At 32.7% G+C, this 14111-nt stretch overlaps 1 protein-coding gene across 6 annotated transcripts; it reads left to right on the top strand.

The window, feature by feature from the left end:
- Positions 1 to 721: 721 nt before the first annotated feature.
- Positions 722 to 7708, top strand: LOC145032055 (uncharacterized). 6 transcript variants are annotated; one of them, XM_078980752.1, is made up of 4 exons: positions 722 to 905; positions 5420 to 6027; positions 6858 to 7139; positions 7233 to 7708. In XM_078980752.1, the coding sequence occupies exons 3-4, from the start codon at positions 7020 to 7022 to the stop codon at positions 7560 to 7562; spliced, it is 450 nt and encodes a 149-aa protein (XP_078836878.1). In that variant the 5' UTR covers positions 722 to 905; positions 5420 to 6027; positions 6858 to 7019; the 3' UTR covers positions 7563 to 7708. The 6 variants fall into 6 exon arrangements, with proteins under 6 accessions (XP_078836878.1, XP_078836865.1, XP_078836872.1 ...); XM_078980739.1 differs by having other exon boundaries at positions 4876 to 6027; XM_078980746.1 differs by lacking the exon at positions 5420 to 6027 and having other exon boundaries at positions 6886 to 7139.
- The last annotated feature ends 6403 nt before the right edge of the window (positions 7709 to 14111 follow it).

The raw sequence follows: 14111 nt of genomic DNA, 5'->3' as shown, positions 1-14111 counted from the left end.
ATATCTTTTCTTTTTTTGGCTATTTTTTGTAAAAAAAGTAGAAGATTAAACTAAATTTGGATTTTTCTCTAGTAGATATTTTCTAAGAACGAACTATCTAATGCAAACCATAATCATGTTCATAAATCTATATCTTCGTTTGAATGAGAAGTTGAATACTTAACTTGTTGGTTAAGTTGACCAAATAATATTTTTTCAAGACTCTTGATACCACTAAATACACCAGCTTGGTTTATGTATATGGCAGATTTAGCAAATAACAAAAATATGGGGTAATATAATCTCAAAAAAAAAAAAAAAAAAAAAAAAAAAAAAAAAAAAAAAAAAACCCGATGGATGGTCAAATATGGGGTAATATATCAGGACAATAAACAACTCAAACTTTTTATCAAGTCATCTCAAAGTTGAAGATGATTCAAATTTCATCGAGTTCGCTTAACGTGTTTTTTTTTTTTAACCGAAAAATACAAATATATAATCTACATCTAAACTAACACCTAACGGTATCTAGTGTTAGTACAAAAAGTGAGTTCAACACGTATAATGAATCATGCTCAACTATATAATTATAAAAGTTCAACTCTAATCCTCATCGATCTCTTTGAGCATTATGTATGCTTCAAAGTTTGTGCCGGGTTTAAATAAAACGTACTTTATCTAACATAGTTTTCATAATTTTGAGCCATTCATGCTCTTGAATCGAGGATACTTTATAACCACAACTTTTGTGGATATTTTCAAGCTATATATTTGAATCTTTCTAAAAAGCCTTAAAAAACCAACCTAAAGCCTGAATGAACAAAGGGTCATCAAGCTGCTATTGAATCAAATTTGAGTTAGCACAACCTCATCAAATTCTGTGAAGCTTCTTTCCAAGGCTATGCTGAAGAGTTACAGTACCTACGGTAGGTGTTCTTCAAATCTTCATTTCCAATATGTAAGTTAGGTTTTGCAAAACAAATTAAAGTAATAATTTACATTTTGGATTCTTCTAATTTGCTACTACAGTGAAACAAAAAAAAAGAAAGCTAGTACCCTGGCAACATACCAAAACCAAGACGACCTTTCAATACTCGATCGTATTCAGCTCCAAACTTCAATTCCACCTCTTGTGCTTTCTTGTCTCGAGCATCTATAACATTATCATACTCTAATTGTGCCTTCTTCCACATATCATGAGCTTCCATAATCTGTTTCAAATGCCTTTTAACCCTTTCCTTCAATGGCTCTAACGATTCTTCTAAGGCATTCAACTCATTTTGCAGAGGCTCTTTTCCGAACTTCAGCCTGTCAACCATGTCTAGTCTTCTTCGGGCCCACGAGAGATCGAATCCAAACTTCTCGAATTCTTCAAAATCTTCTTGAAAACCGGTTATCTTCTCCTCCACCAGTTCATCCACGGATGTTTCCATGAAACTTTTGATGCCCAGATGAAGCTCTTTCAAAATGTTCAACCAAATAGGCTTTGCACGAATTTGAACCCCTTGAAATGTGTTGGGGTATTGCTTCTCAACAGCCTGTAGCAGCTCTTTTGCCTCTGGTCCCACAACATTCCCCCGCCACATTCCTTCATTTCCATGAGGATCATCAAGAGGTGGAGTGCTTCTTGTGTTCACTGAAGCTGTCTTTCTCCTTTTACTTGAATTGTCGATGGGATCATGTTCTGGATCTTCCGTTTTAACATGATCCAACTTTATTTTCACTCGACGAGTTGATCTTGCAGCTTCATTAGTGGATCGATTATCATCTTTGTTGGCCATTGTTGTGTAACGCCTGGGTCTTGCCTAGATGGGTTGTTTTTGTTGGCTTCTGTGGATGTATGATCGACTGAAATGGCCGAAAAGGACGGACTTAGAATATACCGGCGGCTGGAGGGAGAGGAGGTGATAGTGGCGGACAGCCGGTCTCCGGCGCGGAGATCAAGCTTTAAGAGCACAATGGACAACGAGGGATGGCGACAAGCGATACAAGTGGGTCACAATGACTTTAATCCGCTGGACTTTGTGTCAAAAATGGCAAAAATACAGGGAAAAAGGAATACGTATAGACTCTTTTAGACTTTTAGCAGAGAGAAAACTCTAAGCCAAAATGGTATCCTTGCCATTTTTGACTCCACGCCAAAGGTGTGGTGATCCGGTATAGCCGAAGTAAAAGCAGATGAGTGAGAGCGAAGCCTGACTAGGTGCCATTTCAGGTACATATAGCCATGTTGATTATCAAAATTTTGTTGGGCTATAAATATTTGATATATTCTCATTTTAAATGAATAGAATGTATTTATATTAAATTATAATATATTCCATATAATTCTATAAAATTTTATAGGAAGAATTTCATATATGCTCATTTTATTCCTTTTAAACATCAAAATATCATATTTATTCAGCTTAATTTTTCAATATCATATTTACCCTTCATAAACTTCAAAATATCATATTTGCCAAAATCCTTTTTTATAATGTATTTAATATTTTATAACCATTCTTTATACCTTAGAATTATTATAATAATTAAAAATATTAATTATATTATCCTTACGTCTATGATAATAGAATGTGTACTTCTAAATTGTTGGAATGTCGCTCTCTTGACAAACAAAAAGATTCATTTTCAACCCTCTATAAAGAATATATATTTTGATTGTCTAGTTTTTGTTGTTGATTATTATCATATTGTAGATAGAGGTTATTTTAGATATTACTATTGATATTTTGATGTTTAAAATGTACATATACGATATTTTAATATTTAAAAATGGTATATGATATTTTGATATTTAAAAAGGACATATATGATATTTTGAAATTTTATGAAAGGTAAATATGATATTTAGAAATTTTATAAAGGGTAAATATGATATTTTGAAATTAAGTTGAATAAATATGATATTTTGATGTTTAGGAAGAGCATATATGAAATTCTTTCAATTTTATATAAGGTTTAATAAAAGATTACAAAAACTAATTTATAATATTTATTTTATTTTTTCTCGTTGAAAATTAAACTCCAAATCTATTGAGACAATTCATATCATTTAATTGAGAGATGCTCTTATTTACTTCTAGTTTTATACATTTATCTTTTTTAATCTATTAACCTAATTTATTAAATCTGTATAACAAAAAGTACAAGTTATGTTTGATATATGATATCTTCTACTTTCTATTTATTTTTGTAAAACATGTTAAACCTCTTGTATCTAATTCGTTATGTAATATTTATAAAATTATATTACAATGAAATTAAAATACATAATACCAACTCAGAAGTCCATAATTCATAATAGTTCTTTTGGATAAATTTATAAAAAACATCTCATTATAAATGCTCTAAGAATGTTTTTTGAAATGTTAATTATTTAAAATAAACGTATAAAATGAAAGGTCTTTTTTTGACATATCAATTAGACAAAACTACAAATATGATCTATGTAGTATGTAATTTTTTTTTTAGGTTTTTAGTCCAAAACAAGATTTTATTTGGATTACTGGTCATTTTTAGCTAGTCTCATTGTGGAATTGGTCATTGTTAAATTTAAAAAGATCAATATGCCATTTTAATTTTTTTTTTTCATTTTCTCAAACATTTTTTGTATATTTATGGATTAAATTTTCGGAGAATGGTTTACTCTTGAATAATGTTGTTTTTCACCAACTGATTTTTCCTCCTAAGTTCTATATATATATATATATATATATATATATATATATATATATATATATATATATATATATATATATATATATATATATATATATATATATATATATATATTGTATATTTAGCTAGTCGTTCACGACCCTTGCATCAGCGACAACAACACTCCGTACTTGGTCTTCGACGGTCCTACTTCGGTTGTTCGTGACTTCAATGGCAGCGAGTTACGACGGCCGACCCTGACTAGGTGGCGGCAACTGGGGAGGATTGTGAGATGGTGGCGGCTGAAAAATGTAGCTAGGGTTAGGGTTATGGAGGAGTCGATGGCTATATACCCGATTCACATAACATCCACCCATAATGACGAAATTGGCCCCTCCTTCTCCAATTTCTTTCAAATCTAATCCGTATTTACCCTTTCAACCCTCGCCCTTCTAAATTCCTTTCAATTCAGGCCCAATTATCAAACTTCGGCCATGTTATCCGTTTTAGTCCTTTCTCCTCTCATTCTTTTCAACTTTAGTCCCAAACTTACACTTTAGTCCCTGATTCCATAAAATCTTTGTAACTTAAATCCCAAATTTATACCTAACCCCCAAAACTAACTTCTTGTTGCACTACTTCACATTTAGGGCTATTATTCTTTTATAAATCTTTATCTATTTATTTATATATTAAACTGGGTGTTACAAAGTAAGCCCTGATTTAAAGAATGTGTGTATTTGGTGTGTAAACCTAAGATTGTCTTTGGAAACATACATACCTTAATACTAGTATAAAAGTATAAATAAAGTACATAGTACGTATTACCAGGAAATAACCTAAATATAGTTATTTGTATGAGTACTTTGGAATACATGTCTTATAAAATGATTTATGATGATTTCAAAATGTGAAGTGTCTAAATCTTGTATAAATTACTTGCCATGTGTTTTCATTTTGACTGTATTTATTTTTGCATTGCATGAAAATGATTTTACAATGAGTTTTGAGAAAGAGTTCGAATAATTTTAAGAGTTTTTATCATGAATCCATATACATTCATGTAAGAGGGGAAATGACTAGTGCATCCTTCCAAATTTCATGGCAAACAATAATTATAAAAACCTATGAGTAGTGTGGTATTCTAGATGTGCCCCACTTATGGGACTGGTGAATGATAGCTCAATCATACCCTTGATGACGACTAATGACAAAACGAGCGAAGTTGTGATGTAGGGTGCTTTGTGCTATATCATAGTCTTAATTACTATCAAAATGAGAAAGCGATGAGTGGGATGATGATGTGCCTAAGCCGCCACGGAAGAGTCATGCCCGACCGAGAAACTTGGCGCCTTGGCCGAGCCAAAAGGAAGCAGGCTCAGCGCCCACCAACGCCCCTAAGAGCAGGGCGCCCCGGTGAAAGGCTCGCGCTCGCCAGGGACGCTCCCGACATCAAGACAAAGGGTACGGTCAAGCGACAAGGAAAATGATCAGAGCATTACCATCGGAGCCAATGGCAGTACTCTCACAGAAAGAGGCGCACAATCCTCCAATCAACACCTCTGACCTTGTCCTCTACAAGCGATCTTGTCCTGTACGGTCGAGTAGGGTCGCTAGGTATAAAAGGGCGCTATCAGGAGCCCCTAAAGGTAAGCACTCTTCACCAAGCTATTCCTTTCAGATATACCCTAAACACCTTATAACTTGACCGTCGGAGCGTTCTTCCGGGAGTCTCCTCCCGGGAAGCGGCTGACGGTGACTTTCTCTTGTGACCTTGCAGATACTTCCCAGCACCACGCCAGAGCAACGAAGCAAGGTCGCATCATGGGACGATGAGAGGAATAGAAATTGATGTAGTTTCATATTGCATTATATTCTTTCCATTTATGTTTTATAAATGCTATATTTCTTAAACATTTAAAGATGAAAAGAGTAATGAGTTGTAAAAAGAGTTTTTCAGAAAACAGAGTGTTTTAAAAATGAAAAGATAAAGAGGTTTCTATAAAAGAGTTACGATTTTGAAAAGAGTTTTCAAATGATTTGGGGATATGTCATATGTCAAGGTATGAGTCATTCCTTAACTACAAACGTCAGCAAATCCTTGTATTACTCACTAGTCATTTTCAATGATAACCTACTACTAACATAGTGACATGTATTCATGTGCGAGTATTGATTGATGATTAAAGGATCGTGAGATATTTTAAGTGTCACTATAAGGTAGTATGTGATGTAGTAGTAAGTTACTTATGTAATGATGTGATGTAGTAGTAACTTACTTATGTAATGATATTTAAAATATAAAGCCAAAATAGGATATTTCACTAGGTAGCAGCTCAAGGTGGTCGTGGTAGTGAACTGGTGAAATACAACCCATTCATTCAATTGGTAAGTAATTTGCTTCTGGGGTTTTTTATGAATCTTCAATTAACTTTAAAATTAATGTAGTAATCAATGTACAATGATCACAATCGATCTCTTAGTTGTTTGTTCTTTAGAAGCACGTTAGGAACTTGATTCGAGGAATAATGATGAATCAAAACATGTTGGGAGATTTGAATTTGGTATTCTTGGTTGGCTTCTTACCTAATTTCTAACAATGATGACAAAGTTTTGTTATTAACAAGTGACCATAATTTAATTACTTTGACTGACTTTGTCTACGGGAATTGGGTTTACGGTTTCATTTGTTGGGAAAAAAACTTTGTGGGTTAAGCATTCACCAACTTACTCTCGCCTAGTTGATCTTTAACTATAACAAGGAAAACATAGACACATAGGCACACACTGAGAAATCCAAGATAACTTACAATTGGAAAGAACGAATGGCAAAGATAGTGCACCATTGGAGGATTTAAGATACAACTTTTGGTCAATTTCATAATCAATTTACATAATAACATATGCACAAAAATAGATTAAAAATATTAGCAAAAAGTTTGTGTATGTGTGTTTGAAATTCACATGTTTATCGCATGTCTATTTTCTGTTTTTAATTGAGGCATTTTTTTGTGTTTAACTCGTGAGGCTCTTATGCTACACTAAAGAAACCACAATAATGTGTTTTGCGTATCAGTGCGTATATGTTTAAAATTTGGGAAAACTACAATAAAGTCCCTAAGTATTGCCCGTATAATCGATTTAGCCCTTATATATATATTTTTTTGCAATTTAGTCCTAAATACCTGTAAACGTAATCAAAACGAGATATTTAATAGGTTAGCCGGTATCTAACTGATGTGGCAGCTTACGTGGAAGTCATCATGTTAAATAACATCCTACGTGCCATTTAAGAGGGCTAAATCATTGAATCGAGCTCGTCTTCTTCAATCTCCAGTCAAAGGAGCGAACGATTAGGGCAAATTGGCAACAGGAAATCGATGTCGAGTTCGTCAAGCACCAACATCAGAACGTGCTATTGTGGAGATAGGGTTGGAATGTGGACATCATGGACTCGAAAGAATCCAGGTTGGAGGTTTTTTGGTTGCCCAAATTACATGGTATAGAATCTTCAAAACTCACTCAAATTCTTCTAATCCTCTAAATTTCCCATTTTTCTATGTTAAAAACATGCATCTTGCTATGTTATGTAGGATGAAGAGAAGGACTGTGGGTATTTTCGTTGGATTGACCCACCACTATTGAATAAGTGGTATAAAGAAAGAATGTATGAGTTCGGAGCTGTTGCTAATGGGGGTGTAGCTATTCCTTTTAATAACCCTGTTAATGAAGGTGAAATACCTGTTGATGGCCCTATTGCCCCTGTGAATGTTGATGTCCCTATTGCCCCTGCGAATGCTCTTGAACCTGATAATCAAATTGCAATGTGTGACAATACACATGTGCCTAGTAATGAATTTGGATTCTGCAAGTGGATGATGGTTTGTTTTGTTTGTTTCATTGTAGGGATGATGTATGGTTAGTTTAGTGTAAGTTGTAGGGTATTATGGTATGGTAGGGATGATGTAATCTTTTGGTTTGTTATCATGATGTAATAGATAAATGTTGTTGTGGATCATGTAATGTTTCGGTTAATGAAATGGCAATATGTTATTATGGTTTGCATAAATGGTGTACACTAGACAAATATAACCATGATTTAACAATTGGTGTTGAATTTGGGACTAAAATGATCACCATTGACAACAAACCAATAAAGCTCCAAATCTGGGACACAGTTTGTCTCCTTCTTTTCTTCTATACCTTCTTCTCTTGTTACATTTATTATAAAAAGAAATCTTAAAAAAATCTCTTCTTTTTTCTTTATATATTTGTTAGGCTGGTCAAGAATCATTTAGATCAATAACAAGATCTTACTACAGAGGTGTTGCTAGTGCCCTTCTTGGTTTGCATAAATGGTGTACACTTGACAAATATAACCATATTAAGGGCATTCACAATGTTTCAATGTGGCTAAAATAATTAAACAACAAACTCCAATATGTCATTACCAACCATGTTAAGGGCATTCACAATGTTTCAATGTGGCTAAAATAATTAAACAACAAACTCCAATATGTCATTACCAACCATGTTAAGGGCATTCACTATGTTTCAATGTGTTTACAAAAGATGTACAAAATATGGTTATCAGTAATTTAAGGGCATTCACAAAAGATATACAAAAGTAGCATTCAAAAAAGAGGCACAAAAGTAGCATTCACAAAATATGTACCAAAATACCCTTACTACCCTTAACACCCTAACAGTCTAATCCAACTCCAATGCTGAATTTGAAGAAGTCCCAACACATCCCATCTTCTTCAGCTTGGTTTTAACAATCCTCTCAGAGGGCCTTCTTTTTTTCACAATCCTAAGGTGTACTGGTAATTCATGGGTGTCATTAATGCCTTCTTCTTCTTCCTCACTTTCTGGTTGTGTCTCAGGGATAATTTCTTCAGCCCCATCTTGTGTCTCAGTCTGAGGTGGATACTCCTCTTCCTATAAAACATCAAGCAATTAATAACATAAATAAATGTAAACATTAAGGTAATATAGAGGGTTTACCATAGACATAGGAAGAACTTGTTCAATAGTGTCATTGTAATCATTGAGTTGTTTCATATGTGAATCTGTCAGACTAAGTGACTTTTTAATTTCTTCAGTTGAATACCCTGATAGTTTCAAATCTTGCATTGCCTTCCATAAATGGACTAAATATTTTTCAGGAATAGTGTCATCCTCAACTTCAGCCACTCCACCACCTTCAACTTCAGCCACTCCACCACCTTCAATTCCAACAGATGTCTTACTGCCCCTACCACCTCTTTTACTACCCCTACCACCTCTCTTACTACCCCTACCACCTCTGTTAGCCACTACATCACCTGTGTTACCCACTGCACCACCTCTGTTACCCCCTCTACCACCTCTACTACCCCTTACACCACCTCTACTACCTCTGACACCACCTCTAGTCCAATGACTGATATCAAGATCCAATCTTGGTCTACCCATTTTTTTCTTGGGTTTGGGTTCTGGTGTGACCTTGGGATTCTTACAGGATGCCTTGTTATGACCCCTTTGAAGCAATTTTTGCATCGGACAGTCCTTCCTTTTCCTGTAACCTTCATCTTATTTTGGGAGTATTTGTCTTGAGATTCAGTGGCATGCCTCTTTCTTTTCAGAGTTGGTCTCCCTGGCATTCTTCTAGCTAAAGGGGGTAGAGGCTTTATGTATGATGTTCTAGGCCATAAATTTCTACCATTCACAGGTAGTATATTGTTTGCATATATGGCCTTGAACCTGTCCACATGAAACCACTCACTTATGAAATGAACAGGATCTTGTCCAGTGAATAATATTGCACACTGTGCATGTACACATGGAATTCCTGAGATATCCCAAAGCCTACAGCTGCACACTCTGCTTTGTAAGTTAACCACGTACCCTTCTAATCCATTCCTGGCTTCAAAAATAGATGGTCCAGTTGGATTCACATTCCAATTCCTACAATGGCATTACTAAATGAAATCATAACAATGAAATTAGAATAATGATAACAAGGAACAATAAAAATGCTAAGACAAACCTCAAATCCTCTCCAAACTTGTTCATTTTTTTGATAGCAGCTGGACAAACCACTGATTCCCACTTTTCTGCCTTTTGTAACATATGGTAGAACCTATCCATCATGTACAACCTAATTTCTTCAAACATTGCTAGAAGGGGTTTCTTTCTAGCATCCAATATGATGGCGTTGAAGCACTCTGCAATGCCATTTTCAACTGCCTCACATGCTACATCAGTCCTAAAAAATGTCCTGCACCATGTGTGAGGATCTCTTGCGATCAAATGTTCATAAGCATTTGGATTAACCTCTTTTATATCATCCATTTTCCTGAGAAATTCACTCTCTACAGTTGATAAGGAAGCTGCCCAGAACATATTCTTGAACTCCACTCCAGAATAGGTCTTCCTAAAGTTAGCATATATGTGTCTTGCACACTGTCTATGCTCCACATTTGGTAGGACTTCTTTGGTTGCTTCAAGCAATCCCCACAATTTAATGAATACATAAACATATAAGATGATGTTAAGGAAAAATCATAAATATGCAAAGAAATTACAAACCTTATGTTGATCAGAAATTACAGTAAACCCTCCTCCATCTAGCAGATTAAGATCCTCTGTGAGCAGTTCCAAAAACCATTTCCAATTAGCTTTGTTTTCAATATCAACAACTGCCCAAGCAATTGGATAAACTTGGTTGTTTGCATCCCTCCCTATTGCTGTGAGTAATTCTCCTTTACATGTCCCTTTCAAGAAAGATCCATCCAGACCAATTACCCTACGGCACCCTATTTTCCAACCTTCCTTGATTGCTTTAAAACACAAATACATTCTGTGAAAGTATGTTGTTTGATCTGGATTTACAGTGACACCAACTTGGACAGTGCTACCAGGATTTGACCTTAGTAACTCATGGCAATAGTCCCACACCCTAGCATAATGTTCTGTAAGTTTACCATCTATAATGGTCATTGCTCTACACCTTGTTCTGTAAGCCTTAGACCAAGATACACCACAATGAAATTTGGTCCTAATTATTGATTGCATCTCCTTACACTTCAAGTTAGGTTTCATTATCAACTCCTTTAAAAAGTGTCTTGCTAGCCATCTGGGACTCAGTAAATTTGAAATATTGAAATTTCTAACACATTTGTGCTCATCGACTAAGGTTTTAATCTGAAAAGACCTTTCTTGAGTCATCCAGGAAGCATGAACTCTGAATGGGCAGGGTTGAGACTTCATCTTAGAACCACATTTGGCAGTTAATCTCACAGTGTCACACTTCGCAAATTTAATGTTATACCCTCACTTAATAGCATAATTAGTGAGACATTGTTGCAACTGATGTGGTGATTCATACCTTTCACCAAGAAGGGGCTTCATCTTATTCCACTTAACTGATGGGTCGTGAATGGGGAAGCCTGCACCAACCGCATCTCCCAAATCAAGATCATTAGCCCCTGCTGTGTCATCGATTTCCTCTTCTGAACCAAACCCTTCTTCATCTTCATCAACTAAGTCATTGTCTTCATCGGCTTCATTATCTTCATAATCAGAACTGAAGTTAAGGAAAGCATCCTTGCATCTCTCTTTACCCTGTGTCTTGAAATCATCTTCTTCCATTTCCACATCTATGTGCTCAGTATCGAGCACCTCGTCATCATCTTCGTATTCTTCAGAGTCGTATTCTTCAGATGACTCATGGCGAACTTCTTCTGATTCGACAACCATTGGGTTTTACCTTCGTTTCTCTCAGTAAAACCTTACTTCCTTCGTGTATCACTCTGTAAAAACCCTATCTTTTTCTCTCAATCGATTTACCAGACGTCGAATGCAGTGGAAATGGAAGGGTAAAACTCACTTGTACACGTAAGGTGCCACATGCGCAAAACACCGGTGGGATACCGGCTAACCTATTAAATATCTCGTTTTGATTACGTTTACAGGTATTTAGGATTAAATTGCAAAATATATATATATATATATATATATATATATATATATATATATATATATATATATATATATATATATATATATAAGGGCTAAATCGATTATACGGGCAATACTTAGGGACTTTATTGCAGTTTTCCCTTAAAATTTCTAGTATATATATATATATATATATATATATATATATATATATATATATATATATATATATATATATATATATATATATATATATATATATATATATAAAGAGAGAGAGAAGGTTCATATGTGGATGAACAACTATTGTGTGAACGTAAGAGCTAATAACAATGCAGAAAAAAAAATCATTAATTAAATAAAAATGGTACAAAAGTAATCTTAGCTATTATTTAATTACGGTAATAATTAATTCAATTAATATCCCTATAAATTACGCTAATTAGTTTTACAGCCTACAAAAACATCACGACCATCGTCATCCTAATTGTCGACGAAATCGTTTTGCAGGATCTCAAGCACATAGAACCTTAATTCAAATATTTATAGACGTCAACGATAAAGGAAAAATCCAAGTCAGGTTCTTTTCTCTTTTCATAGAGGCCTGATGGTTCGATTTTTGTTTGAGAATGTAAAATCGTAAATGCAAGACATTAATTTGTGAATCATGGTTGAGTTATTGTCCACCATCATTATTGATTTTGTATAGGTCTTGTTATATCCTGATAATGATATCTTCTCCCCTCATAATATTACTATAAACATTATTATTATCCTTTTATTAGGATATTATATTAAAGAGTAAGATTTTTATCGAGATTCGTCGGAGGCAAGTAATTTTTCTGTGAGTTTAACCATGAAAAGGCACATGCTTGAGAATTGTTTCTCCACTATCGTTGAAATGCAGGTCAGCTTTGTTCATGCTTTATGGTTTTGTTGTTATTGCTAATTTACTAATAAGTTATGTAGTAGTATTAAAATTGTTAATTCTCAATTATAATTTGTGTTTATTTTATATTTTCATATTGGTTGAACAAATTAACACTTCTTTTACAATAAAGCTAACAATATATTTTTAAGAAAAAAAAATTGAACTTTAATTTGATTTAGTAATTCATGGATTACAATTTATTTTCCAATCAGGTGATTAGAAGATTACATTTTATTAGAATAAATTAGAAATCTATAATGTTTACCACGTTCTATCAGAATTTATAGTTTTATTCTTTTAGAATACACTAAAAATTTTAATATTTGCAAGTTGATTATGTTTTCTTTGTAAGTATTGGTTTTGTAGATGTTATTATTGATGTGGAAAAGAAAAAAAAAACATGAAGAACAAAAATGGATTCTATCAGAATGTATAAAGCGATTATTATGAATAATATTATTTCAAAATGGATTAGTGTTTTTGTTAAATATTTGATGTTTTTGTTTTTCTCTTTTGTAACCATTAATGTTTTAATGTTTATGAATACATGTAATTCTTAACTATTATGAGTCATATTTTTTTTTCAACTGAAGGCAATTATTGTTTACATTCTTATTCTTTAAGAATTAATGTAATTAGTGATTCTTAAAGAATAAAATTTGTTTCATTTAAAATGTTATTCTTTAAAAAAATATTATTCTTAGTAATATACGATGCATAATTCTTTAAGTATGTAAATTATAAAAAATATCATGAATGAAATCATATTCTATAGGAACAAAATCCGAAATAATTTTACTAGTTTATGCCTGATATTTTGTCATCCTGACAAAATAAAATCGGTTATTATAAAAAAGTACGTTCGAATTAAATTTGAATTAATTTTAAAAATATAGATTTTAAAATTTAAGAGAATTGATTATTCTTTAAAATCCAAAAATTTCCATTTTTAAATATTGTTTAATTGACTAAAGTACTCTTATGTTGACATTTATGTAATTATATAGTACATGCTATCACATTATAATATCATAAACACTCATATGATCAACATTCATTATATTCATCCATTGGTCTTGAATTGTCCTTACGACCACATAATAGATGTCATTCAGGTTATAACATATTCTATCAAATAAAATAATAATTTTATTTTCCTCTTGACATATATCATCTTATTAAGCCTCCTAATTAATATATATTTTATTCTCTTTTTGTCATATGAGATCATATTATATCTAGTAATTAATACATGATATTTAAATCTATTGATTCTTCATTTCAAATTTTAAATTTTAAATTTTCCACTCTAACTACATTAAATTAATAACATTATAATAAAAATTAAAATAAACTTGACACAAATTATAATGTGATATAATTTCACATATTTATTTAAATCAATGATTAAAATTTATATAACTACAAAATCTCTTAATTAATAATTTCTATAAAATAATTGATTAATAATTTTTACTTTTTATTTTAAAAGTTCAATTAATTGTATAACCGTGATTAAACGGGTTATAAACTAATATATATATATATATATATATATATATATATATATATATATATATATATATATATATATATA

Source organism: Lactuca saligna, chromosome 1 (assembly GCF_052625555.1).
Source record: "Lactuca saligna cultivar CGN05327 chromosome 1, ASM5262555v1, whole genome shotgun sequence".
NCBI lineage: Eukaryota > Viridiplantae > Streptophyta > Magnoliopsida > Asterales > Asteraceae > Lactuca > Lactuca saligna.
This window is presented reverse-complemented; position numbering and strand designations above follow the sequence as displayed.

Bases quoted from the DNA above. Each gene is read 5' to 3' on its own strand.
- LOC145032055 (XM_078980746.1), top strand. From the start codon at position 7,020: ATGTCGAGTTCGTCAAGCACCAACATCAGAACGTGCTATTGTGGAGAT. The intron at 7,140-7,232 runs GTATAGAATCTT...TATGTTATGTAG, and splicing joins TTGGTTGCCCAAATTACATG to GATGAAGAGAAGGACTGTGG.